Source organism: Abrus precatorius, unplaced genomic scaffold (genome assembly GCF_003935025.1).
Source record: "Abrus precatorius isolate BTA unplaced genomic scaffold, Abrus_2018 Scaffold9, whole genome shotgun sequence".
NCBI classification, from domain to species: Eukaryota; Viridiplantae; Streptophyta; class Magnoliopsida; order Fabales; family Fabaceae; genus Abrus; species Abrus precatorius.
The window spans coordinates 29,249,414-29,277,012 of NW_020874439.1; the positions used below are offsets into that span (position 1 = coordinate 29,249,414).

The window sequence follows — 27,599 nt, forward strand, 5'->3', positions numbered from 1 at the left end:
AATATGTGAGCTACCTCAGAACATGAAAGCGGAGATCTGGTAGTCCTCCAGAAGAATTGCCACATAAAAGTAAAAGCAGAGTTAAGTGGAGCATCACTTTTTATTTGTTTACACCACAAGAAGATTAATGATATGGCCTTTACAGACATTACCTGCTTGGTTAAACAGCAAAATCAGAATAAGATGCAGAAAAAAGTGTGGCATAATCAAAGCAATTTATAAAAATGAAAGAACAGGAGTGAACAATTATTGATAACAAACTAGTAAAAAAAAAAATTATGCATTGAGAAAAGAATAAATCAGTACTACAAAAAGAAATAGAAACAGAACAGGGTCAAACTGTGAGTCTTGAACTCTTGAAAATGATATGACAGTACAAGGATACTGTCAAGGACGAAATCAAAAATATGAACTGTATTATTAACAAAGAAGAAAAATATTGCAGAATCGATTCTGCAACACCCAGAGCAAAGCTCCTGCAAAGGTTTGCACCCTTGCCCACTACTAACAAACAAACAAGCATAACTGATTCGTTCTCTCTCTTCCCCCACACTACATGAAAACATTACACGTCCATCTGCTCTTCATAACTAATTACTCTCTAATTCCCATTCTGCCCCTTCTTGTTTCTCCTGATATGTTTTCCAAATCCAAGGCCCATGACTGATTTGTACTAGCCTTGTCCACTTAAGTTCATGGGACCTAACAGATACAACAGTACTGCATACTTTTCAGCATCAACAATGGTATTCTACAAAGGAAAAACAAAATTACAATAATCACAACTTCTGCAAGTTCAAATGACAACTTCACAATGGAACTTAGACCCAAAATTTTCCCTCAATTACAGATAAGCCCATAGTTATTAATCTCATATAGCAGCTGATTTCTAAAACACTATTTAAAAATTTATAATATGCATATATAATATGTTATGTACACAGAATATTAGTATAAATGCTCACAAAATTCTCAAAATTAATCAGATAATCATCATTTCAAATAAAAGTACAAAAAACTACAACATGAGTGATCAATGAACAAAGCTTGAACAGCAAGAGTGATCGGTGAACAAAGCTTGAATAACAAAGCAAAGGATGAACAACAAAATAGAGTTTGAAGAGTGATCAATGAAAAGAAAAATAGAGGAAATGCCAAAAAAGTTGATTTTTCAAGTGAACAAAAAAAACAAATGAGACGTCAAAGAATCTGATTCCTCCAGCAAAATGGAGCAAGTGAGCCTCCGTATAAGCTGATTTTTCCAGCAAAATGGAATGGGTGAGCCAATGAAAAGGGGAGAAACTGCTTTGTTAAGGCTCAGACTTTAATGCAGAAAGGAAGAGTGTGAAGAAGATGAAATTAACATATATGTTTTATAAAGAATAAATGACCTTTCTACCCTTAAAAATAATCAAAATGGTACATTTTACAAAAAAAGAAATAGAATAGGGTTTTCTCCTTTCCCCCAAATTGCATGATCGCAACATGAACTTCTCCCTGTTCTTGCAGCAATGTGGCAGCCAACGACCGCACCGCGCCGGCGCAATAGCACACTATTATCAACTATAGATAGACCAATTCCTTAGCTTGCACCCAATAGCTTAGACTTTGATGAAAAGGTTCTTAACATAGTATTAAAACATTGTTGACACAAGTTGTCATGAATTTGAATCTTACCACCCAAATTCCTCAAGTTAAATTCTATAAAAGGTGGTGCTGGCTATGTGTTTTGTCCACACTCCAAGCCCAAAGGATATTCACAAAGGATAGCAACGCAAAGCAACCAACCCCAAAAATGCTATCGCAAGATAACGGGATGAGCGTCATTTTGAAGACAATCAAAGCAAAGAAGGAAAATAGATCAAAGAGTTGTTAGTCACCAGAAAAAGCCCTACCGCAGATGTTCTTGCTAGAAAACATCTGACTATCATTAGAAAACATCTACATCTCATCAAAAATAGTTTGGGCTTTACCAGAGTGAAGAAGAGAACTGAAAAATGTCTCTAGTCACGTCAAAAATAAGTTGGGTTTTGCAGGAGATGAAAAAGACTGGGACTTTGTCGGAGATGGTGTGGCAAAGACAGAAGAGAAGCACAGACCATCCCGATGTAAAAGAGGAGCAAAATTCCAATGTTGCCCCCCTAAAAAATTATTCAACTATAAGAAAGGGAGGGCAAACTTGCCCTTTGCCCCTATTTGATATAGTGTCTGTAATTTTCACCTTTCACAGTTGAGTTGAATCGTAGCACGACAGCCACTATAAAGAATTGCAACACAACAGCCCTAGAATCATGGCAAGGAGCTGCTTCACTCTGCTCCTCCACGATCGTGCCCGCTATTCCCACTATTAACTACTATGGTTGGTTCATTAACGAATTACAAGCTCTATCAATGAAAAGTACTTAAGTGCCCAAATTATTTGAGGATTTCATAAACTGATGGCATAAATCAAAATGTTGAAGCTAGCAGGAAAGAAAATTAAAAGCTAGCTGTCATGCCTACACTTGGGTTTGATCTAAATTTTACAGAACTAGGGTACCAAGTCAGTGAATAAGTTTCTAGTATGCATTTCTGAAAGAAATGTCAAATAACAAACCATGATAAAAGTGCATGAAGTACTTACTGCCTTCAATACAGCAGTGGTAGCAGAAATTGACAGCCTTCGTTGACTAGGGCCTCCAAGTTTTCCTTTTATTGCACCAGGCAGTGCAGTGTCCTCTGTAGCAACACCGGACCAGAAAACAGAACAAGACTGGCTGGCAAACTGAACCAGTTCATCCTGCAATCCAATAAACATATAAGGATAAAAAAAAAGGTAAATGTATTACAAGATCATAACAGAGAAGTATAAAAAGATGATACCATTAAATACAGAAATTTATGAACAAGCTTCTCAGAGATGTCATCAATGAAACCCAGATAATGAACTACACCAGGGAAAGCATTTTCCATATTTCTACTGGCTTTGTTACCATATTCAACTGCTTTTTCCTTTGCTCTGCGAAGCTCCAGAACCAAACTCAAAGCAAGAGTCAAGAATTTGACTACTTCGTATCTTGTATCATGGTTTTGTTTCAAAATATTAGTGCCACTGTTTTGAATAAACTGCAATAATGGATATCCACCGTTATTGTTAGACTAAAAAACAGCAAACTGATACAGGGATAATCCTGCTGTGAGAAGTTAGAAGTATCAGCTGAAATATAAATGATCCTATTACAATTTTATGATAAAAATAAATATACTATTTTATGATAAAAATAAATATAGAACCTAGCCATTAATGATCATTCTTTTTTTATTGAAATAATTAATTTTCAATATACAGAGGGACTTAATCAGCAGTTATAAAGATTTCAAAGGATGAAGGTAAAAGCAAACCATTAAAATAGGTTCCAGACGATGTTCCTCCTTGATGGCAAGAAAAAGCACTCTTGCCCATCTATTCACTTCAAACTCCCATGCACTCAAGTCTTCATCATCATAATTAAGAGAAACATCAACGGAAAAATGATTAGTAACAAAGCTCTGTGGTAAATCATAAAGATTCTTCCACAACTTTATCTCGTTACTACAGCAATTGGAACACCTATCCTTGTCAGCACAACCTGAAAGCCATCTTTGCACAGTCACCCTTAACTGACCTGGGGTAAGAGGAAGAGTGCAGTCAAAAATTACCAACTGAAAATCACATATTGGATTTTTATTGTCTAATTCATTGACAAAAATATGGTTTAGAAGATACACAAGCGTGAAGAATTCTTGTTCAATAGCAGTCAAATGTGATGAAATATTAATAAACAGCCGTTTTTTTAGTGGATATCCTCATATAACAATCTTAACAAATACTGCAACAAACAATGCTCCCAAGTCCAAAATCACAATTTGTGATACTCATATCAGGACAGAACAATATCAGAAAGGATTTTATTTACTAGATATCCAACAAGAAATAAAGTTGGCTCAATTTTGGTGAGACAAATACTCTGCATTCCACATTTGCATCCTCTTTAATTTCATCAAACCATGTCTAATTCTCACATTAAATTATAAAACAGTGAAACCTATTATATATGAACTCATTAGTATGCACGTAGACAGACGGCTGAATCATGAGAAGACATTCATTTAATCAGCCCCAGCAAACCATAACATGGGTCATTTTAGTTGAGTGTTGTAATAGTGCATTTATTCAACATCTTTTAGGACACAATGTACACAACTGCATTTTCATTGGGTTAATGCTTGATCTTGTGTGATATGCTGTCCATAAACCTTCAAGAAGAATGAGCTAGCAAGAATGGCATTTGTGTCAAATTTTCAGAAGATGAGAAGTAGGAGAAATTTTCCTTTCCTAAAAAAAATGAATGGAATTATCAAAGATATCCCACCTGGTAACTCAGGACAGAAAATTGATAGCATAGTTATCAGAATCATATGTATCATTCAATTCATATTGTTGAATTTAGGCGTTAAGCCTAACTCAACGTCAAAAGCTAGTTCATACGGTAACGATTGTTTTAGCCTTTATAAGCTTTTTATTTACCTCACGCTCAACATTGGACATCTAAAGTGTGAAAATTGTAAGACTATTTTGTTTTAAATATAACATTGGATAATAAATTACATTGGGCCAAGTAAGTTGTACTGGGAAATTCAATGGATCGGGTTAATTCTACTTGAAAAATTGTAGGGGCATATTTTTCTTCTTTCAGTCAAGGGTGACCCAATATCAAATCTATGACAAGTTTTGATACCATATTGAATTTAGACTTCATGTCTAACTTAACCCTAAAAGCTAGCTTATAGGGTAAGGATTGTTTAACCTTTATAAGCTTATTTAGTCATATCTATAGTCAATTATTTAGTCATATCTATAGTCAATGCTGACTTCAAATGCATATCACAGTTCAATATAGTTCCTTACTTCCTACAGCAATTGATAAAGATGTCAGGTGAGTTGAAATCAGCCACACATTGCACCTGGAACCACTTGAATAGCATTCGAATCATAATTGAGTAGAATCATATGATCACACACTTCTAGATAGGGCGCAGAAATGAATTGGGATACATGCAACCTGATTCTGGAAAACATATTTGTACGGTTTTTTTTTTTTTTTTTTTTTTTTTTTTTTGCAATTTTTTACAATATTGGAGTGGAAGTGGAGAAAGCTTCCCCTGCCATGATTAAAAGTCAGAATTTGAAAGATCAAATCCTTTAAGTCAGTTCACATTCTATGCCTTTTCATGTTTGGATGTGTTCCCCATATCCATAGCATTTTGGTGCTGTGTCTCCTCCCAGTGCAGCAGAGTGTGGTTATGCTTATATTTCAGTTTATTGGTTTTAGTTATACAATGAGCTATTTGATTTTAGAATGCTAATATCCATGTCTTAAACATTGTGTTTAGTTGAAATTATATTTAATGCTATTTTAATTAATGATAAAATATCTTATGATTGATGTTAAGATTCAATTCACACTACAGAAAATGGGTCTTTTGATTGATGATTCAAATTTTGATTTGATAAACACAATGGATAGCATTTGATATGTCTCTCATCCAGCTTCTTTGGATCAGTAGATCAGAAGATGATGATGATTCTGGGGGGTTTATCGGTGTTCAGCTTGCAAACAACCAAACGGGAAAGAACTATTTGACATTTATTTTCCACTTCTGAAAATAATATGGAGACATAAGTTTGTGAATATATACTGTAGAAAGTACTTGATTTGTATATTTCACTTACCCCCATAATCTGTAAATTCCCGCGGTAATGCTGAAATGAAAAGCAAAAGAATTTCAAGCGGAATATCAAATGGACACACTACATAAAGAGCAGCCTCCAGAATTTTGCCACAAACTGTAAACATAATTGAGACATTAGTTAACTTACACTGTGCCTTCTAAATTTATGAATTATTAAAAATCAAATCATCCAAGCAAAATAAAATAAAACCTTGAAGACGGTAACTGGGATTGAAATGTTGTTTGCTGCTCTCAACAAGATATCTAAAGATATCCAGTAATTCTTTTTTATCAGTTGGATTTCCCATTCCAGAAGTGAATTCCAGTGGAAAATTTCCTTTAAATGATTCTGTCCTGGCATGATTAAGTATTCCAATGCCAGAAGCAGCGGAAGTAATGCATTCAGCAAGGCCCATAAGTCCAGCCCGACCAAAAGGTATATGTTTAGCAGTAGATGCTAAATTGCACAAAAATGCAATGCATTTCCTGTAATTAACTTTTAGACAGTAAGAAAAGTAAAGCCAAAGCACCGCATTACATATTTAAATTAACAAAGATATAAAGGATAAGCATAAAAAGCATTATGGATAGCATTACCACTAAAACTAAACTATAGACAGACATGCAACCATGCATGCATGTCATCATTTTTCTACAAAGAAGAATTTGTCAAGACTCAGGATAGGGAGAAAAGAAAGAACAGGAGAATCAAGGTCGTTCTAATATATATGTATTTTTTTTAAAATGACAAAACAGAGAGGGGGAACCTCATTTTAAATTTCACAAGTATTAGGATTCCTGCAGCCATACTCCATTTCTAAATGAAGCTTCCTGTTGATGCTTTCAAAGAAACCTATTCTCTCATTGATACTAAAAAGTAAAATTGCTACATGCTTGTTTGGCATTTAGAATTAAGAATGGAGTTGGAGTTGGAATCAGCATTACACCTATTACAGCTAATTCTTATATTAGGAAACTCTTATAGGATTTTTTAGGATTAGAATCATAACTCCTCCATCTTGATGTTGATAAAAAGCGCGTCTTAATTTGTCTATAGTTTTAATTGTTCCTATTTGTTCTATAATTATTGTCCTACCTCACCTATTGAGATAAGGCTCGATTGTTGTTGTTCTATAATTATTGTAATCACATTCCTACTTGTTTAAGGGCTCATTTGTTTAACAATCAACCCTTTTTTTCTTGCCATAGTTTTTCAGTAATCTTAAAAGAATTCCAAATCACCCTATTTTTTTAATTATTACTGAGCATACCTTGGGGCTAGAAAACTAACATAATAGCGTAGAAACTGGGCTGCACCTTCAATCACCCTTGACATATAAATTCCTTTTACACCTGATATGTAAAGTCAGTCAGGGCAGTATTAAGTGGAATATAATATTTCGATAAGATAATGGAGATTGGAGACTAAACATTATCATGGCAACAAATGAAATATTAGATTCGGAGAAGGTAATAATTAAAGTTAAATTAAACCATTGCATACGTAGTTGAAAAAGATAAATCTTATCGTGGATTCAAATATGAATAAAAAGAAACCATTTGAAAAGGGACCAAAGGAGTGAAGCACTAACCAAACTCTTTGTGATGGATTGGGTCATTCAGCCCTTGCATAAATGGACCAAGAACAAAAGTTTCAGGCACTGACTTTATGTAGTTCCCATAATTCTCCCAGTTGATGTCAAGAAAAGACTGCATAATCAGACACCTTACTGCATTTATTTGGGAAACACCATAAAAGAAAAAATGATGAGCAAGGATTGAAGGACTAATTTAATACATGACAAAGTATAGAATTTTTAGCTAACAGAATTTATATACTGACTTAAGTTTAACAAAAATATTAGTTGATTTAACACTTGCACATAATGATGACCATACTAACCTTGAGGATTGTCATGATGAAGGCCTCGTTCCCATAGAATAGATAACCAATCAAAAGTCTCACCATATATTTCAAATTGATTTTGATGAACTTTACTGATACTGCTTCCAACATTGAGATATGATCCAGAGAACTGAAGCAACAAAAAGACCTGCACAAAACAATTTAGCACATCAAAGGCATTGGTTGTGGAAAGCACAAAAGTCATAAACCTTAATAAAGTACCAAGTCCTAGAGATATATCTTTTTTACTAATGAAATATACATTAAGAGTATTTGACAGAGGTTCAAAACTATGCACACAGAAAGTATACATTCAAAAACAAACCAAATAAAAATAAAATAAAAACATGCACTAGGATTATGTGATCCAGACACTTCAAAAAATAATGCCCTATAAACAACAATGTCTTCACAACTTTATATTCCAAAATATACCAAAATCTCTGCAACTTAAAAGAGTTTCTGGACCACGCGAACCATATAAACATGTATATCAATATCAAAAAACGGAACCTAGCCTTTGCATTATTGCCTCATTTTTTATATAATATAAAAAGAAATTTTATTTTCAAATGAGGCAAAAGCAGGAAGACAACATATCTAGGAAGGATGTATTACAGCTTGCTACTTCTTTGTGCTTATCACTCATTTCCTACTGTCCAACTTATTTCTAAATACAAAAGTGTAACCCCTCAGTCCTCATAAATCCAAAACCACACATTTAAAGTGTTGATGCTAGTTAGAATATATAGAAAGCATCACATAATATCATTATTTGATCTTAAAATATTATCTAGTATCTTGAATGATCTCTTAGAAATGGTTTCCATATTTCATTATATTTAATGATTTCTTTCTTCATTCAATTAGGACAATAAATCTTGTACTGGTATAAACAGAGGTTAGTAGATTATATTTTTAAGTTTAGGGTTTAGGGTTTATCATTACACACCAATGACACCATATATCAATAGTATATTCTTTTATACAGATTTTGTCTTCTCTAACAAGCATAAGCTAAAATATGATAAAAAATGTGAACACGTGATTATACACCTGATGATTCCAAGCTGCTTCAACTAAATGAGTACCATATTCTTCAAGCATCTCATATAAAAGCACAAATGCATCCCAATATTGCTGGCTGTTAAAAATCAGGTCATCTATCATGGAAAGCTTCCCAACACCAAGTGATTTTGCTTCCTTGTAAGCCCATTTTTCCCTCTTTGTCACACCATGAGATACTGAACGTTTTCCATCAGTATTCCTTTTGGAAATGCTAGAGATGGAATTGGTTCCTCCTTGTAAATTCAGAGCCATCTTCAATATATGTAAACTCTGCTTCCTCACTAAACTCTCCCTGTCAACCTGACCAGATTCAGTTTGGTCCTTAAGTAAGCAAAGATATAACAAAATAAACAAACTGACAGAAAATCATTAAACAGAGCTCGAGTACCAGGCCCCTCTTTATCTCATCCCAGAACTCTTTTTCTGCTCTTATGTCAAATTTTTGAGTTTTAATGATGGTATCACTATCAGCATCTTCACATTCTTCTGTTGACCAGGAAAAAGAGAAATACAATGATAGTATATTATATGCCTCCCTTCTCTCTAAAGGTCCATTTGAAAACAGTGTTCTGCAGCAGTTCCACAATTTGATGAAGAAATACTCCCTGAAAACAAATAACATAAAAAATACAATCATAAACAGATAATATAATGTATATAAATCAGATGCACATTAATTAATACAACTAATTCTACCGGGAAAAGCCATGTTTCTGCCCACGGATTGAGATTTCAAATGAGCAATTGGCAGGTAATGCTTTGAGAATGACAGGAAGAAGAAGGCTAACTGCACAAGACCTGTGCTCTGGACTATGTAAAACCATCCGTTCAATCAAATTACATAATTCTCGAATCAAAACCTTAACAAATTTATCCGCAATGCACCCTTTTCTTTCTGCTAATTTAGAGACTGTATATGTTTGCAGAAACTGAAGGGCAGCATCCAGAATTACCACCAAAACATCACATGACGTTGACAATTTGAAACCATTTGACGAAGACAGCAAGAGTTCCTTGTCCATTAATGGAACAATTATGGTGTCATATGAACCGTGGCAAGATGATTTGCTATTCCATTCATAGAAATCCAAATCATTGTTATGAAACATACCCATGGAAAGACCAATTGATCTTAAAAAAATCGGCACTAAAGTTGCTTCAAGAACTTCCCAGGTGTGAGTTTCGATCACAGCACCTATAAACGATTCTGTGATCTAACATCAAAATGATGCACATCCAACAACAACAAAGGCCAAAAAAAGTTATAAATTCTCCGATAATTACCAATAAATTACACTAGCCCAACTACTTTTATATTATACCTGATTAAGCAAGTCACGCTGCAATGGCTGTAGCACTTTGGCTAAAGGAAGAAAACATCTCAACACAAACGATCCTACAGCATCACAATCAGCCCCTGTAGAGAAATAAATTAGATGGAAGGACTCCTAGAAGAAAATGAGGGGGAACGAAACAGCTGCAAATGCTCCATTTCAGCACAGCATCGTAGTTTCTAATTAAAAATCCACCTCAAAAAAAAAAGAAAAAAACGAATGTTCAAAGTTAAAAAATTATTTTAAAAAAAAACAATAAATAATATGATAACTCACCCGTTTTCTCCAGGAGGTAACAAAAAGCACCCACCAGTGACACAAGATGGAGACGTTTATCAGCATCCAAATTATCACCCTCGTGGACAACATCCTGTTACATTCATCAAAATGTAAACTCCAAAAAACTCGATACTCCATAAGAAAAATACTCAACAAAAGCAATCCAATTCAGCTGGAAAGTTATTAGAAAAGAAAAGGCGAGAAAATTAGCGGTACCTTGAGAATACGAGGGAAATCATCGAGGAGTGAAGCGAAGAGCGAAGGCGGAGACAAACCAGTAGACACCAGAATGCAATCCAGCATTGGCGGAACGGCAGAAAGAGGAACCTGATAGAAGCTTTTCGACAGCGAAGCAACCACGGAAGCCATGGAATCGGAAGCTGCTTCTGCTTCGGACACAGTGTCACTCTTCTCCAATTGCATACGCAGTAAAACCCTAATTATCGGTTGCTAAACCTCAACCCTCGGGCACGTGTCTTAGTTCGCCGACTTAACGTCTACCGCCAGTTCTTCGCGCCCTGCTGCTTTATATTTATTTCCGTGGATGATTTAAAGATCATTTTCTCTTGTTGCGAATCTCTAATAAAAAATAATATAATATAGATAACATCTATAAATAATATTAAGTTTTTTAATCAAAATTTTGTGTGAAATATTATTTATTTAATAATTTTATATTTAAAAAAATAAAAAATAAGTGAAATTATTATTATTATCATATAGTAAAATTTTTATAAAAAATAAAAATGTGACTTTTGAAAGAAAATAAATAAATTTGATAGAACGAGGGATAAATTTAGAAACGTGAAAAAATTATTAATTTTTATAAACTTTAAAATATTTTTATATAAGAATGAAGAGATAAGTTTAGAAACTTTATAATAAAATGATTGATTTTTATGGATTTTAAAATATTTTTTATATCATAACCAATAGTTTTGTTAGTGTTATATATGTGTAGCTAAATGATGGTATATAATATTGATGAGTCATAGACTTCTAGTTACATAATCATAATCTTAATCCTCCACACAAAGTTAAAAATTTCATGTATTTTGACAAATTCAAAGTGAAAAATGAGATTTTTCCCTCCACAAAATTTGAATAAAGTTGAACTAAAAGATTATGATTTAAGATAAATTTATGAGAAAATAAAATTTCTTTGGAATCTATTACAACGTTTATAAATTGGTTAATAGGTGATTCAACATAGATTATATATCTTAGAACATCTTTATGATAATGAAACCAACCAACAAAAAGTATTAAGGTTATAAAGACTAATGCACCAACTGCAGTACAATATAGTGGTAATTCACTATTTATTTCAAATACTCACTAAATTAAAAATGGAGGTTATTTGTATTCTTCTGTAAAATTTAATCTTGGTAATAATCATATTAATTTTAAATTAATTTCACATTTTTTAATTGATGCAAGTGGTAAATAGTATAGATAATACATTTGCTTTAAACATATGTAATGATGAAAATATTGATTACATGTGTGTCAATAACAACTTGGTAAAACTATTATTTAATGAGAGTTCTTTAGACCCTTAAATTTATTTGTATTAAAATTCTGTGTCATGAGAATTAAAATTGAAGAAGTTAGTGCAATAAACAAAAAATTGGAGATGTATATGAATATGAAGACAAAGTTGATGATGATGGAGAAATTTCATTAGACAAATCTTTTAATACTAACAAAGGTTTATTTTGATTTAAACTTGAATATACCAAAAACAATACGAGAGTTATTTTTATTGATTGTCATTTATAGGACATGTAAGTATCATTTATGTATGCTTATATCATTATAATGTTGGTGTCAATTTCCTTTTTGGAACAGGTATATTAATTAGAAACAACTTGATCAAGAAATAGAACAAAAAATTTTGTTGTAAGAATAAATCAAGGTTATTTTGTTGTTGAGTTTAAGCAACCAATTTGCGTGTGAAGTGTTTGAACCATAAGAATAGTTATCAATGAAAAATAAGAATGAAATTATTGAAAAATTCAAATAAGCAAAAAATTATAAGATTGGATAGTACATGTACACGTATGAATCATTCGATTTCTCAAGATCAACGAAAGATAAATTTAGAGTTGATTTGCTTATCCAATTTTAGTATATAATAGTTTAAACACGAATATTTTTTATGAAATAATAATAATACAATACAAATTGTATATTTTCTTCAATTATATGTAGGTCAATCAATAACCTTAAATGTCTATTCATCAATTCAAAAGAAAATGACTACTTAAATTGGATATAAAATTTTATACAAATAAACTTAGAAGGCAAAACAAAAAAATATTGTAAGTGTGTTTGGACCATAATAAATCTTATATTACATTGTTAAAATGGTTAAATTACTTGCAATTATAAACTTTTTAATCTATTTATAAAATTGAAAGTTTTGTACAATGAGTAATGTTACAAATTACTTATTGCTACAACACAAAAATAAAGTAATTATATCTTTCAATAATATTTGCCACTATCAAAGGAAAAACTCTATCAACATGAAAATAATTTATAGATATGATTCATGGGCATATTATTAAAAAGATATATATTTGTTTGGTCATCATACATTGTTAAAAAGACAATGCAAAGGCGAAACTAACTTAGATGTTGACATGTGGCAAACTTCAACCTCAACCGTTCAAATTCAAATTTCAAATACCACGATACAACATATCTTAACATTTTGTCAAGATTTGTATTAAGTGTGACATTAATAATGATGTTACAAAAATCACCTTAGACAAAATATTGCTTTAAAATTTAATATTTTAATATATAATTTTTAGAAAAATAATACAAAATAAAAAATCTTTATCCTTATTTTTCTTTTTTTTATTAAGGCAATATTATATTTTTGAATCATTTGAATTTCTATATTTTTTTATTTTTTAACTTTTAAAAGATTCAATTTAATTCTCTAACTTTTAAAAATTTTAAATAATTATTTTTTAGAAAAATATTAATTCCATTAAAAATTTATCTTTTTTTCCACATAGACTGTTTATTGTCTTCTTTATATTTGTATTTTTTTAATTTTTTTTTCCTTTAGTTTCTTAACAACTATTTTCATTCCTTCGTCTCCCATCTTCCATCATGGTTTTTCCTTTCTTTCTCCTATTTTAACTTTGCAACATATACACTTTTCTTAACCTCTTTAACTATTTCTTAACCTCTAACATAACTCCATCTTCATCCACTCCTCCTCTCTATTCCCTTTGATTGTGAAATTTTTATTGTCACCATTTTTTAGTAGCTTATTTGTATCACATGCAAAACACGTTATCATCTCATCATTTTTAATCCTTCTATTAGACAGATTGTTAGTTTTCATATGTCTTGCAAACTATCCTTGTTTTTTTAGTGTCTTTATTACTTTCACCTTCAATTCCATAAACCCTTATCATAATAATTGCTTGCATGGTGGACACTAAAAGCTTCAAATTTTATATTTCTGAGATTGGGGTTTACTATCTTGCCATTAGATTTTGGAGAAACTTTTATGGGGTTGTTTCTTTCATCCTTTTGTTTATATTATGCTTCATTGATAAAAATGTTCCACGTGATTTTGTTGAGTGGTCATTAGGGTGTCAAAGAAAGGGTAACTATAAGGAATGAGTAAGGAAGAATAAAATGGGTAAGAAGAATAAGATAAGAGGGACCAAAAATAGAAAAAGAAAGAAGTGAGAGAGAAATAATAAATGAAAATATGAAATGAATGTTGAATTTTTATTATTGTTTTGGTATAAAAATAGACACTTAATGAGAAAGAATCACACTGATTTCATAATTTTTGGAGTTGCATTGAATGAGTTATGAATTTTACAATATTATACACAAAATTTGAAAAATATGATATTAATCAAGTCTATGATGATGAATCTTTCTCTTGTATGAGGAAATTGTGTTTAAGATAAAATTATACCATGTTAAATGAATTATGAACTTTGAATTGATTGTGATTGATGTTGTGATTGTGAATAAATTGCACAAAAAAGTGGTTGAAAAACAGTAGGTACAAGCGTAAGGCAAAAAAGAATTAGTTAAAATATCTACTAATAAGAATAGTAAAGTACCCAAGTACTAAAATTGGCTAAGTCTTGCTAACTTGTGTTATAGGCAAAAAGACCGTATTGAACTATCTTGACTAGTGCTCGAGCATCCAATGATTAGTGTGACGTAAACTGCTAGAAGTGACCATATTTTGAGATAATTGTCTACTAAAATTGTAGTCCCAAAAAGGGATAATGTACCTTACAGCACTATTTAAATTGCTGATACAAAATTCTCAATCTTTAACCCAAAGAACTTAGTTGACAAATAATTAATTGCTCCACGAAGAAAACATAATTAAAACTCTTGTTGATTGCTTGTTTGTTTCTTTATATTCATTAAGTAGTATTTAGCTTGTGGAATAATTTATGAATTGTTATACTCACCCTTTTCTTATTTTATATCCTTTAATAATTTTTTTATGTTAATTATGTGTGTATTTAGGGTTACTACTTAAATTTATTTGTTTTTACTTGTTATGTTTTAAATTTTAATAATTATGAGAGAATTAGGACTGTCTATATCCTATTTAGTACTATAATGTTATGCTATTGATGTGACATTAGTACTTCTATCATATGAGGATTTAATTTATCATATTATGTGTGGTTAAACCTATATAAAAGTATTAAATTGTTAGTCTTGAAAATTTACCTAAGATGATATAGAAAATAAAAATGTCACTCTTATTATTAATAATAGGGACATCTCAATACTAAACAATCATATGTGATGTCATTTGTTGTAAAGGAAATAATCTTAATAGATATGTATAGCAATGTTATACTAAACAAGCATATGAAATTCACTGTGTTTGGTCATCAACATAATTAATGTCCAAAAAATTAAGAATGATGTAATATTATTGTATGCTTATAACATAGTACTAAATAGACAACAAAAATTAAGAAGGGGACTACATGAAGATTCAAATCTTTCAAAATAAGGATTCCATTCTTAATATTGCTAAAATTATATATGATTTGGCCATAAAATATAAACTTTCACAAACTCACTAAATGAAATTTTTTGTGTAGATTTAAAAATTATACAAAGTAGTAATTTTTAATCAATTACTAAATACAATCTCAATCTAACTTGAACTTGGTGAGTTCTGTAAAAACTTGACACCTAGTGATAAAATACTCTACTTACAAAATTTTTAATTTATTCTTTGAAGGTTATTAATTGTGTATTGTATTTATCTTTTATTTTAGCAAAAACACAAGTCATAGTGATGCAAATAAGACTAAGGAAGTTTGGATACCTTACTCTTTATTTTGTTAATTTATTTTGAATCAATTAAATTATATGAAATTAAAATGCTTATGTATTTTGCAAGTCTAATTGATATTTAAATGGATATTATACAATTTTGCCAAATATGTTGGTGACTTGTATGGTGTTAATGATTATTTTCATTTTCCTTTATTTTTCGCTTTCTTCAACTATATCTTGTTAATTATCTTTACATTTTTAATTGATGATTAGTGATCTATATTATCATCCATATATGTTCTTCTTACAAAATTAATTTTTTTAAATATTTCATATTATCTTTTATTTCTTAAAAAAGAGAGAGAGAGAAAATGCTCATAACAATTAATGATATGTTACTAATTTTTGTTAATTAAATTTAAAATTTAAAATCAATCACTAACAATAATCAAAATATTAGACACTAACTTTTCTAACATAGGACCCAAATAAAATTAGTGCCTATTTGTGGGTTACACAAAGGAAACTAAGAGTTATTACTTCTATAATCTTATAGAAAGCAAAGTTTTTGTTGTTAGGAGTGTAGTATTCTTGTAAAGAGAGTTTATTTACAAAGGAATTTGAGCACAAAACACAAAGTATTATGATACCACAAGGTCAGGTGGCATAGAACTTGTGTAGGCCTAATAGAATAGATTACCAACCTAAGATATACGAGTTTCTTGTAACTCAAGAGGGAGAAGTATTGCCAATAGATCAAAATAAGCCAACGACCTACTAAAAAGCTATTGCAAGTCCATAATATGAGAAATAACTTGAAACCATGAGATGTGAGATGGATTCTATGCACATTAATTAGGTATTAAACTTGATTGATCCACCTGAAAAGGGTAAAACTCATCGGGTGCAAGTGGGTTTTTATAAAGAAAAATACCATGGATGGTAATGTAAGTACCTTCAAAGAGTGGGTAACTATTTCAAAAAAAGTTATAGTGTAGGTTATGATGAGAATTTTTTCTCAGTTGCTAGCTTAAATCTATTCAAATCTTATTTACTATTGCAATATAACATAATTATAAAATTTGGCAAATGAATGTCAAGATAACTTTCCTAAATGGAAACCTTACTGGGGATGTGTATATTACACAACTTGAAGATTAAGTCTCGCCTTAAGGTTCGTTAAGATAACTTTCTAAATGGAAACCTTATTAAGGATATGTATATAACATAACTTGAAAGTTACATCATGCCTGAATGTTCTAGTCAGGCATGTTAGCTACAACGTTTCATTTATATACTAAAGCAAGCTTGTAAAAACTATTTTGATGAAGTTGTTAAGAAGTTTGGCTTCATTAAGATCAAAGATGAGCTTTGTGTCTACAAGAAGGTTAATAATTGCATAATTGTTTTTATGGTATTGTATGTGGATGACATACTACTCATTAGAAATATCATTTGTATCCTTCAATACTTAAAGACTTGATTAGATAATTGCTTTTTGATGAAGGACTTCGTCAAGACAACCTATGTACTAGGTATCAAAATCTTTAAAGATATAGATCACAAAGGTTACTTGGTCGAAGCTAAAGTACATAAGTGAAAAAAGTGTTTAAGCATTTCAATATGCATAATTCTAAGGGAGGTTGTCTACATATGTCACATGATATAAGCATTTCCAAGGCTCAATTTTCTTTCACCAAGAAAAAAGGAGATCATATGAATAAGATTTCATATACATCACATGTCTTATGTATGACAAGGAAGTACCAGTCAAATCCTAGTGAAGGTTATTGGACTATTGTCAAGAACATCCTTAAGTATATAAGAATGACTAAGGATTCATTCTTGATATATGGTGAGAAGGATAAATTAAAAATAAAAAATTACACCAATATTAACTTCTAAACTGACAAAAATGATTCAAGATCATAATTAATTTATGTATTTTGTTTAAATAATGGTACTGTAAGTTAGAAGAGTTCAAACCAATAAATTGTCATTGATTTTACTATAAAAGTTAAGTATATTGTTACTTCAAATGTTGCAAAAAAAAATCATTTATATTAAAAATTATATCTCTATTTATTTTTATAATATATATATATATATATATATATAAATATAAAGCATGATTAATAGTTAAGTATTTATACCTCTATTTATTTTTATAAAATTTATAGATGTTTTTTTATATTTATATTAATTTTAAAAATAAATACTTTATAAATATTTATTGGACTACTTTATCAGTTGATATTCTCATTCTTAGGATGTGAGAGATTTCTTTTAAAAAATACTAATATGGCTAGGTGTTAATATTTTAATAAATAATTTTTAAAAATTAATAAAAAAAGCCATAAATGTTGTCATCTTATGTTTAATATTTTATCGTTCCTCCACTCCTTTCGTCCAATCAGGAATCAGTGTGAGTACAACAGTAACACTCATCAACATTCGTACGCATTTGAACCACTCTTGCTTCCTAGTTCTAATACCTTCCCCTTTTCTTTCTTCATCTGAAAATGCGGTGTATCTTAATCCTCCTTTTTATTCTGGGTACTTTCTTCTTTCACTATTACATTTTGTACTCTATTTAGGGAAAAAAGGCAGCAACACCCTAAAGTTTCTAATGTAAATTGCACCCATGACTCAAAGTTTTATTTTATTTATTTTAGATGTTTTGCTGGTTGTTCTTGGTTGTTAAACGGAGACTAAGTTTTCATAGTTGAAGAGTGCAGGAAATAACTTCAGTCACGTTTTGTTACCTTTTCAGGCTTGTTTAGATATGCTTTGGCTGAAGGAGGGTTTTGCTCTGCTCCTTCTGTGCTTAGCATTGAATCAGAAGCGAGACCTCTTTATTGGAAAGTTGACAACCCCACTCTTTCTCCTCTCCATCTTCAAGGTTAGAAAATGATCAAGTTATTATGTTTAGGAAATAATTTTTTTGTTGTACTATTTTTTTTTAATCTTAGAAAATGATTATGTTATTATGGTGTTGATGTAAGTTGTTTAATGGAGCAAGAAGCAAATAAGGACTGTTGGTGGTTACTGATTGGATTTCCCTTGAAATCTTTATGTGCTGTGTTACTTTTTAAACTGAAGGAGAGTGAATATAACTAGGTTGGGAATAAAATAACCAATTCTGTGTTGGAAAACACTGGAGCTTTTGATTGGCTAAGTGGCTCAAACAAGTTACGTAAATGTAAAAAATAAAAGATAAGTGTATAATACGACATAAGACATAAAGATGTACATTTTGTGGCAGGCTAGTTAGCTGTGAGCTTTGTCAAACTCGAAAAGTTCATGGCATTTGCTTTGCTTTACCCATTTCCTTCTCCTACTTCTGAACACATGACTTCTATTTTTTTTAGATAAAGCTGTGGACTTCAAAATTATTATGATATTGTTATGTTTGGTTGCTGAATGAATTTGCCTAAGTGGTGAAACGGTACACTTTACTACCAGGCTTGATTATTAGAATACTTACTTGAGTTGTGATCTTTGTTTTATTTGTGAACTATATAAAAATGATTTTTAGATATCAAGGTTTCTGATACTGTTGAGTCCTCAACTATTTTCTAGAACAGATATATATTGTGAAAATGTGTTGAACTGAGATTGCTCTGCTTTTGTTCGTCAGATTTGCCTGGATTCACACGCAGTGTTTATAAGAGAGATCATGCTTTGATATCACCAGAAAGTCATGTATATAGCCCATTACCTGATTGGTACTCTTGACTTTCCTCATTTGTTCTGGCCATGATGTTTAAGCCTCTTCAATGCCCTCTTGTTGTGTAGTAACCTAAATTTCTTTGACAGGATAAATACATCAGGGGCATATTTAATTTCACCACAAATGGGTTCACACTTTGTAATGTACCTAGCTAAGTTGAAAGGTTTGATTATGATTTATTTCATTGAATTTATCATATTTACTAAGTTGCACAGGTCATATTCTCATCAGATGAGATATTGTTGCTTCAGTTGGGGGAATCAATTATTCTAAAATACATAAATTTGCTAACAATGCATAATTTGGATGCCTCTTTCTTTCTTCTTTGAATATCTGAAGCATATGGGTTATGTACAAAGCCTCCTTTACATTAGATCGATGTCATTGAGAAAAAGAAAAAGTGTGGCATGAAAAATATTGAACACTCATGAAAGACAATAAAAGAAAAATAACTCTGCAAAGGTAATTGCATGGCATAAAATCTGGTTGCATCCCTCACTGATGCTTCTTTTTGTACAACCCAAAAGTGGTTTTCTGGTTCAAGAACTGCTGTCACATACTTGATCTTTACAAAGCCCTGGAATGGCATGTAAGTTGTAACTGGACCTTAGTAAAATATCCTTCTTGCATGAGTCAGTGCCATCATGTCTGGAGCTCTGATTGTTTCATCATTCTGTAACCAACCTCCAATCTGAATAATGCTTTGCTTTTGTGTCAGCCTAATTTTTAATATTCAATAATATCTTATTTGCTTCTATTTTTAGGGATCATAATGATATTGGGTTAAAATTTCTACCATAGCCTCCGAGCCTACCCTTACACTTCACCTTCACTCAGTAATAGCATTTCATTTGCATTGTTTAATGTTATATGCATGGTGCAATTTATAGTTTGTCACTGGAACTCATCTTTCTGGTAAACTTCTGATTTATGCTTTGGCTGTTACACAGAAAATTCAAGATCAGGACTACCCTTGCATGATGTGGAGAGGTTGTAAACTTGTTATTTTGCTTTTTCAGTTTCTGAATTCTACTCCTCCCCAATTCCTTTTCCTTGACACTCCAATCCATTTGACATTGTTTCTGGCTCTAAATGCATGTTTAATGTATTTGCAAGATTGTTATGTGTAGATTCATCTTTGTGCTCCAAGGTGCTGTCACCCTCACTGATGCTGCTGGTGTTAGCCATGTAATGAAGGTAACAAGTTAATGACTATCATTTAAACAAGTTATTCTGTCAGTATGATCACTAATTTTGAGTAATGTTAAAATTGATATCCTTATTCCTAATATTATATAAATCTCAGGCTTGGTTGATGTGTTTTTAAATTACTAATAGCTTTTATTTAAAATAATAGAAGAAAATATTATTAGAAATAAAAAAAAAATGGAGGATAAATATCTTCTTTAGAAGAAACAGTTGAAGACAACTGTGAGCCAAATTGGCTTGCAGATGAAACAAATCTTATGATCTCTTTCCATATCAATAATAGCAAGTCCCTGAAACGACCATAAGCAAAGAGCACCCAATAGAAGCTGTAAACGTTGTTTTGTTCCATAAAATATTTAGGGCAAATAGACACCCTTGAAAATATGGGCATCCCTCTCTACTACCGAATACATTAGAGAGCTGCTCATGCTACTCATTTCTATAAACTTGTGGCCTCCTAATTGCAGCTGTACCCTTTGAAACTTATCATGAGAAATAGCTCCAAGGTGGAAACACCCAATGTTCACCTGAAGGCACACAATACAAACACATCTTATGTTTCTAAACCACATTTCAGGGGAACAAGCTTTCATATATCACTTCTTCAGGAAACGTGCATGACGTATGCTTAGTGCTGTTTTTGCTAATTTTGGTTACATTTTCTCTGAGGTCCAGCTTATTATTTATTCCTGGCAGTAGGTTAGCTTCAATTTCAAGATACGATCTTTGAAATGTTGTTTTTTTTATATATAAAAATCAATAATGACTGATGTGGCTTAAATTTTTTACTTGTACCATGCTACTACAATCTTTTGTTGCTAGAGAAGCTTTGTGCATTGATGATTTAGATAATAGGAAAATTATGCGAAGAAAGAAAAAGGGATGGAATGAAGGCACAAATTGATTAACAGCTTAAGTAATGCTTTCTTATTTGTCACACTCTATTCTTTGGTTTTCTCAAATAATGGATTTGAGAATGCAAGACTGACTCCTTTGGTGAATCCTCTTATTTTTTGGTTATATAAAGGAAGCATAGAAATATATGTTTCTCTGTATGAAACTTATAATTAACCTTAGTCTATTTGCACACTGCTTAGCTATATGCAGCATGCTATGTGATCAAGATCAAGATTAGTGGTTATGTAATACCACCATAACAGTTGCAGTGTCTTTCATGTTTTTGTCTGGCTATTAGCTTATATCATTATTTGTGAAAATTTAGATAATCACAATATTTTCTGTAAAGGCTTTAAAAAATATGATGCTATGGTTTTAATTACAGGTGGATTCATATGCTTATTTACCTCCAAATTATGAACATTCCGTTGAATGTGATGCACCTGCTACTGTTGTGGTATTTGAACGAAGGTTTGTATTTTGTAATTCCCCCTCTTGTAATTTATAATGTAGGTTTGATGATTTCATCCCACCGTGTCACCTTGCCATTATGAGAATTCATGCAATTTATTATAGTTATAATGTTGAAAATGGTTTGATGAATCCAGTTTAGTTTCAAGATGCTTTGCTAAGTAGCATAAGTTGGTACAGTTTTCAAGGATTATATATCATATTTTTGCAGTCATGAGTACTCTAATGAAGTACCTAAAATGTCTACAATATATTAGATATGTTCTGCTGCCAAATCATGTCCCGGAGCCAGTAGTTAATTCAACAGATAAGCAGCCACTTCTTGAAACTCCGGGTGAGGTAAGTGTTGACTCCAGTATACGGAAAGGCATTTTTTTTTATTTTACTTGTTTTAAATTGAACCATTATATTTTCCAATGTAAGATTACAGTTCATACAAGAAAATTAATGCTGCTACTACAAGTTTACAACTACTAATGTTGTCTGTAGCAATTCTTAAAGGCTTTGGGTTCATGTCACCTCTTGTCATTAATCTGAGAGTCCATACATTACTCCAAGCACGTAGATGTCTGACTTTTCTGGGTTCAGATAACTTTCAAGTTAATGTGACAGTTTATGTTTAACAAATGATACAAGTCACTGTATGATCTTGGTCTGTAGGTCAATTGGGATATATTAGAATTTCCCTCCCTCCCTCTCTCAATGTGTGTGTGTGTGTGTTTACCTTTTTGGTAAACAAGACTGCAAATTGCATGCGGGTGTGACAGTTCTGATTTAATTCTCTCTATATACATTATCAGATTTTTGAACTGCGGAAGCTACTTCCGACATCTTTGGCATATGACTTCAATATCCATGTAAGCTCAAATCTGTCTCTGATCTACCTATTCAAATTTTTGTTGTGGTCAATTTCAGTTAAATGTTACTGATATACCCATGACTGCAGATAATGGATTTTCAACCTGGAGAATTTCTTAATGTAAAGGTAATCTTTGGTTCCTCTGCCCATAAAATACTGATGTGGATATGTTATGTATGTCTTACAGCTATTTTAAGAATGAGTCATATTACAGTGAGGATATGATGATAAATTACTTCTCCTTTTGTACTTATAAACTTTTCATTAAATGACATACGACTGTGGTGTAAATTGTAATACTGTAATTTAATAATCTAGTCATGCAGTCGCTCTTAATGGCACCACCAGATATATGAAGATTCTGTTCTATACTTTAATGTGCAGTTACAGTTTTATTTTAACAATATGGTTACTAATATCTGGAATTTGAAATTGTACTAACAGTCCTGGACCAGGCAGTACTCGCAGGGATGCATTTAATGTAGTCTTCTGATTTAACCTATTATCCATAGTAATTTTTTCATTAATGGAATCAGAGTTTTGGTTTTTTCATTCGATGTCATTGAAACTTGTATAAAACAAGTACCCGAACAAATTCAAATCAAGATACTTATGGAATAGTCAGTAGTCTTCTTTGCATGACTATGGAGGTTTTATAAATTTCAAAACTTATTAATGTGTGTTATGCCATTTTCAATCAATAAATATCCTTAATACATTTTATCAAACAAATAAAAATAAAAGGATAAACATCCTTAATACAGTTGTACTTCCATGAAATTGTTTTTGATATCGGCAAGGGCATTTTCTTTTTCATGTGAGGATCTATGATACTCTTCTCAAAATTGTTAATATCCAAGTCTAGGAGAACTTAGTTTGTCTTCCTACAAAAGTATAAGGGGCTTTAAAATTTTATATTATTTGTTGTGGCTTTTGCAGGAGGTCCATTATAATCAGCATGGTTTACTGCTATTGGAAGGACAGGGCATCTATCGTTTGGGTGATAGTTGGTAAGAGTGATAGACCTAACCTGTCAAAGATATTGGCATTTTTTTTTCTTCCATTAAACTTAATTGAGTATTTCTGCATTTAAAGAGGAAGTTTCACTTGGCCTATGCGCAAGTGTGTGACTGGTATATACAAAATCTTCTGTATATATTAAATAACGTGTTAGAAATATTAGTAATTCATTGAGCTTTTTTGGGATCTTGGCCCTCTATTGGCTACTAATGGTTTTAGAACTATCGAACATACCTGATGGCCATGAATGTTTGTGCGTCTTGGTTGAGGAGAGCATTACACTGCTTTTTTGTCAAGTCTCACAACTGGCTTACAAGTTTATGCACTGTCTGCCAGCTTTTTGGGTTAGATTTTAGGCTGTGTTCTTCGGTGGTTTTGGATATTGGTTCCCTGATTGTTCATGTTTTTTCAAGATTGACTTGTTACTAGATAGTTTATTCTTATCATTGAAAGCTGACACACCTTTTATTGTTTTTGTGTTTATTGTTTTTGAATAGGTACCCAGTTCAAGCAGGTGATGTCATTTGGATGGCACCATTCGTTCCACAATGGTAAATTATATTTAACTATGTATAGTTTTTTAACCTCTCACGGTTTCCTTTAACCTGAGCATATAACTACATTCTTACCTATTCATTGTTACATTACGTGACATTCATTTGTCTTACAACATGTCGTAATACTCTTGCTGGTGTCTTCAGGTATGCTGCCCTCGGGAAAACTAGAACAAGATATCTTCTCTACAAAGACGTGAACAGAAGCCCGTTATAATTGTAATGTTGATGGACGTTAGATGAATGTCATGAATGATATAGTCATCCGCTTCTTATTTAACGATTTAAATAAACGAAGAATTGTTACTGAATAGTGAATACATTTAAACGTCTATCATATGCTTAATGTTTTAGCGTTCGTTCACCTCAATTTCATTTTCATCGAGTATTGAATGTACAATATTAAATTAACCGTAGGCTTGAATATTTCATTTTCATCATCAAGTTGAGTTTTCAAATAGTCCTAAAATAGATTTCATAGAACTTAGGAAGGATGTATCATACGTTTATGACGTTTCTAACACGTTATTTAATATATAGGTTTAATCACTTCCGATAACTTTTGTTGACAGAAGGAAAACGATAAGGGGATTAAATTTCAAATTACCTGGATACAAGGGTTTGATATGTTGTAAATAAATTATCTCAAAATTGTTGGATGAAAATGTATCGAAGAATTTTTACTTTTTTAACATCAAATGATTAATTACCTGATTAGTTTAAGTTATCTGGCTTCTTAAATGTTTTAAGAGAAAAAAAAAAGTTTTTGGCAAAATGAGATTTATGAAATTTTGAGGTATTATACACTAAATGTTGATTTTTTCAGTAGACACTTAATTGATAAAGAGATATTAGGGCATTAGTTATTTTTTACAAATAGGTCGCTCTTGATAATTAGCTAGGTTTGGATGTGAGCTGACATTAATTGACAATTGATAGACAAAAAACGTAATGTTAGCCATTTGATGACTAATAGGTAGTAGTTAAAAGGTTAGAGCCAAACAACCTTTTAGGAAGAAACTGTTGGACTAATACTAGGTCGTGGAGGCTACATATCATATTAGACAAAGATGAAACAAGAACGAATTTACACGCTGATTGGTTTGCAATTCGAAATAAATTCCCCAAGAATCATAAATGAATCAATGCCACAAACATCATTTTGAAAATGATGTTAACCATTGATTTCAATTTTTAGATTTGCATTATGTCACCAACACAAAACCAAACGTGCACTTAGTTATTTCAAGTTGGAGTTAGCTCTTTAAAGATAGGAATGTGTTTAAATGGATTTAAACTAAATATCTTCAGGACTCAATTGTTAGAATTTTTCATTAAAATTTATTTATAAGTTACAATCAATTGTGATTTTTATTTTATTAAAAACAGGCTAATATTATGATCCATTTGATGATGTTTAAGCCTATTAATAATGTGATCAATTACTTATGGGCTTTGGACACTTAATACTGATCTATGTGAGATATAGTGTGGGCCTAACCTCTAGGTTTATGATGAGAAATGCTTAGAGTTAATAAATACAATGGCTAAGTTCCCTTTGCCGTCACGGAAACACATTCCACTGCTCTCTAAGTTTGTCCCATTGAGAACCTATGATTAGAAGAGCATGATTAGGTAAAGGAAAATCTTAACTTTTCACTCACGAAAGAATTCGCACGTCACGTAAATCATTTACGATATAATTCACAATGTCTATAACAAGTAAGTGACTTTACCACCGCTTCACAATTAATATTCTAAATTCATATAATTAGATTCAACTCAATTTATTCCTACATTTAATATCAGAGCCTATCATTATATGATTTAGAATTCAATTATTAATTTTTAATTAATCTGAATTTAGATTAAATTATACAGTATGTATTATTTTTTGCTGCTTGAATTGGTGATGTTCAATTCTTAAAATTAAATCAACTTTGATTTCAATATTGAATTATTGCCTATGTCATTTATGTTGTTAATATATATTATTGTAATTTTATTTCTAAAATTAAATTGTTGCTATCTCTAAATTGAGCTCAATGAATAAATTTAAATTCACGTCGAAGAATTTTTTAATGCTATTGTTATTGCATTGTAATATTCAATATTTTAATACCTTGAATTGAATAAATATTTTAATTGCTATGTCATAATATTTAATATTTCAATGTTTTTCAATTAAATATGAATATTTTATATGCTTATTTCAATTTTGCTGCAAGCATTGTTTTTAATTACACTTGTTTGCAATCTCTAATTCCAATTTAATGCGTTGCTATGTGTTACTACTATTACCTTTATTATTTTCAATTTCAATTTGATGCATTACTATAGTATGATGTTTTGCGATGTTTTCAATAATATTGTTATTGCGACTGATACCATATTTTTAATCCGATATTTGCGTTATTGTTATCGTGTTTGTTACAAATTCTTCCGCTGTTGTAATGTTAATTTTTTAAATTTTGAATTCAAAATATTTTGATCCTATTTTTTTTTATTATTATTGCAATTTTGGATTACATGTATTATTCTTGTTGTCATCTTAAATTACATGTATTATGTTGCTTTCCAAAATTTGAATTTTATGATATTCTTCCATTGGGTCGATTGTCATATGAAATTTATGCTTTTCAATTTTCAAATTTTGAATTTAGTATTCTACTGTCATACTGTCACAATATGTGATACGTTTTTGTGATGCAAATTTTGAAGTATTATATTACGTTATGTTGCTGCCATTCATCGTTGATTTGTCAATTTTATAACTTATCAAATTTTGTAATCGCTGTTTGTATTTATTCAGGGTCCATTTTGAATCACATGTCTATTGCGTTAATATATATAATATATATTATAATATTTGATTTTTTGGCTGCTATCTTGTTGCATTTCTAAATCTATTGATCTTTGCCTCTAATATTATTTGAATATGCGTTAATAATTTCTTAACTTTTTTTTATGTTTATATGTTTAATATACATTAATTGTGGAGTTACGTAATTCAATGAGCATTTGTTTGATATAATTTAATTTTAAAATTACCCGATTCAATGTGAATGTCATATGGCCATTTTAATTTTGAATGAATCACGTTATGTGTGTGTCTTCCATAGCTAATTTTATTTATTTATGTTCTGCAAATCAGCTCTCTATTGTTACTAGCGCTTCAATTTTAATTTTTAATAATTGAATTATTCTGCCGTTG

At 31.0% G+C, this 27,599-nt stretch overlaps 2 protein-coding genes across 2 annotated transcripts in view; one reads left to right on the top strand and one right to left on the bottom strand.

Moving 5' to 3' along the window:
• LOC113851166 overlaps positions 1–10,858 on the bottom strand; it is a 29,756-nt gene extending 18,898 nt beyond the window's left edge. Inside the window, exons 1-15 of the mRNA XM_027481645.1 lie at positions 10,555–10,858; positions 10,336–10,429; positions 10,048–10,142; positions 9,422–9,939; positions 9,106–9,330; positions 8,714–9,017; positions 7,655–7,805; positions 7,344–7,481; positions 7,023–7,104; positions 5,963–6,237; positions 5,753–5,866; positions 3,382–3,644; positions 2,863–3,105; positions 2,624–2,779; positions 15–152 (exon numbers count right to left, since the gene is read on the bottom strand). Of these exons, the coding sequence (XP_027337446.1) occupies positions 15–152; positions 2,624–2,779; positions 2,863–3,105; positions 3,382–3,644; positions 5,753–5,866; positions 5,963–6,237; positions 7,023–7,104; positions 7,344–7,481; positions 7,655–7,805; positions 8,714–9,017; positions 9,106–9,330; positions 9,422–9,939; positions 10,048–10,142; positions 10,336–10,429; positions 10,555–10,761 (3,003 nt within the window). The 5' untranslated portion in view covers positions 10,762–10,858. The remainder of the gene's footprint in view (positions 1–14; positions 153–2,623; positions 2,780–2,862; positions 3,106–3,381; positions 3,645–5,752; positions 5,867–5,962; positions 6,238–7,022; positions 7,105–7,343; positions 7,482–7,654; positions 7,806–8,713; positions 9,018–9,105; positions 9,331–9,421; positions 9,940–10,047; positions 10,143–10,335; positions 10,430–10,554) is intronic.
• A 7,202-nt stretch (positions 10,859–18,060) lies between these two features.
• On the top strand, positions 18,061–24,843 carry LOC113849824 ((S)-ureidoglycine aminohydrolase). The gene is made up of 13 exons (XM_027480016.1): positions 18,061–18,198; positions 18,416–18,544; positions 19,283–19,370; positions 19,462–19,538; positions 20,326–20,365; positions 20,506–20,572; positions 21,867–21,952; positions 22,210–22,291; positions 22,753–22,809; positions 22,899–22,937; positions 23,751–23,821; positions 24,329–24,382; positions 24,533–24,843. Exons 1-13 carry the CDS (start codon positions 18,165–18,167, stop codon positions 24,600–24,602), a joined length of 894 nt encoding a protein of 297 aa, XP_027335817.1. The 5' UTR covers positions 18,061–18,164; the 3' UTR covers positions 24,603–24,843.
• Positions 24,844–27,599: the final 2,756 nt, after the last annotated feature.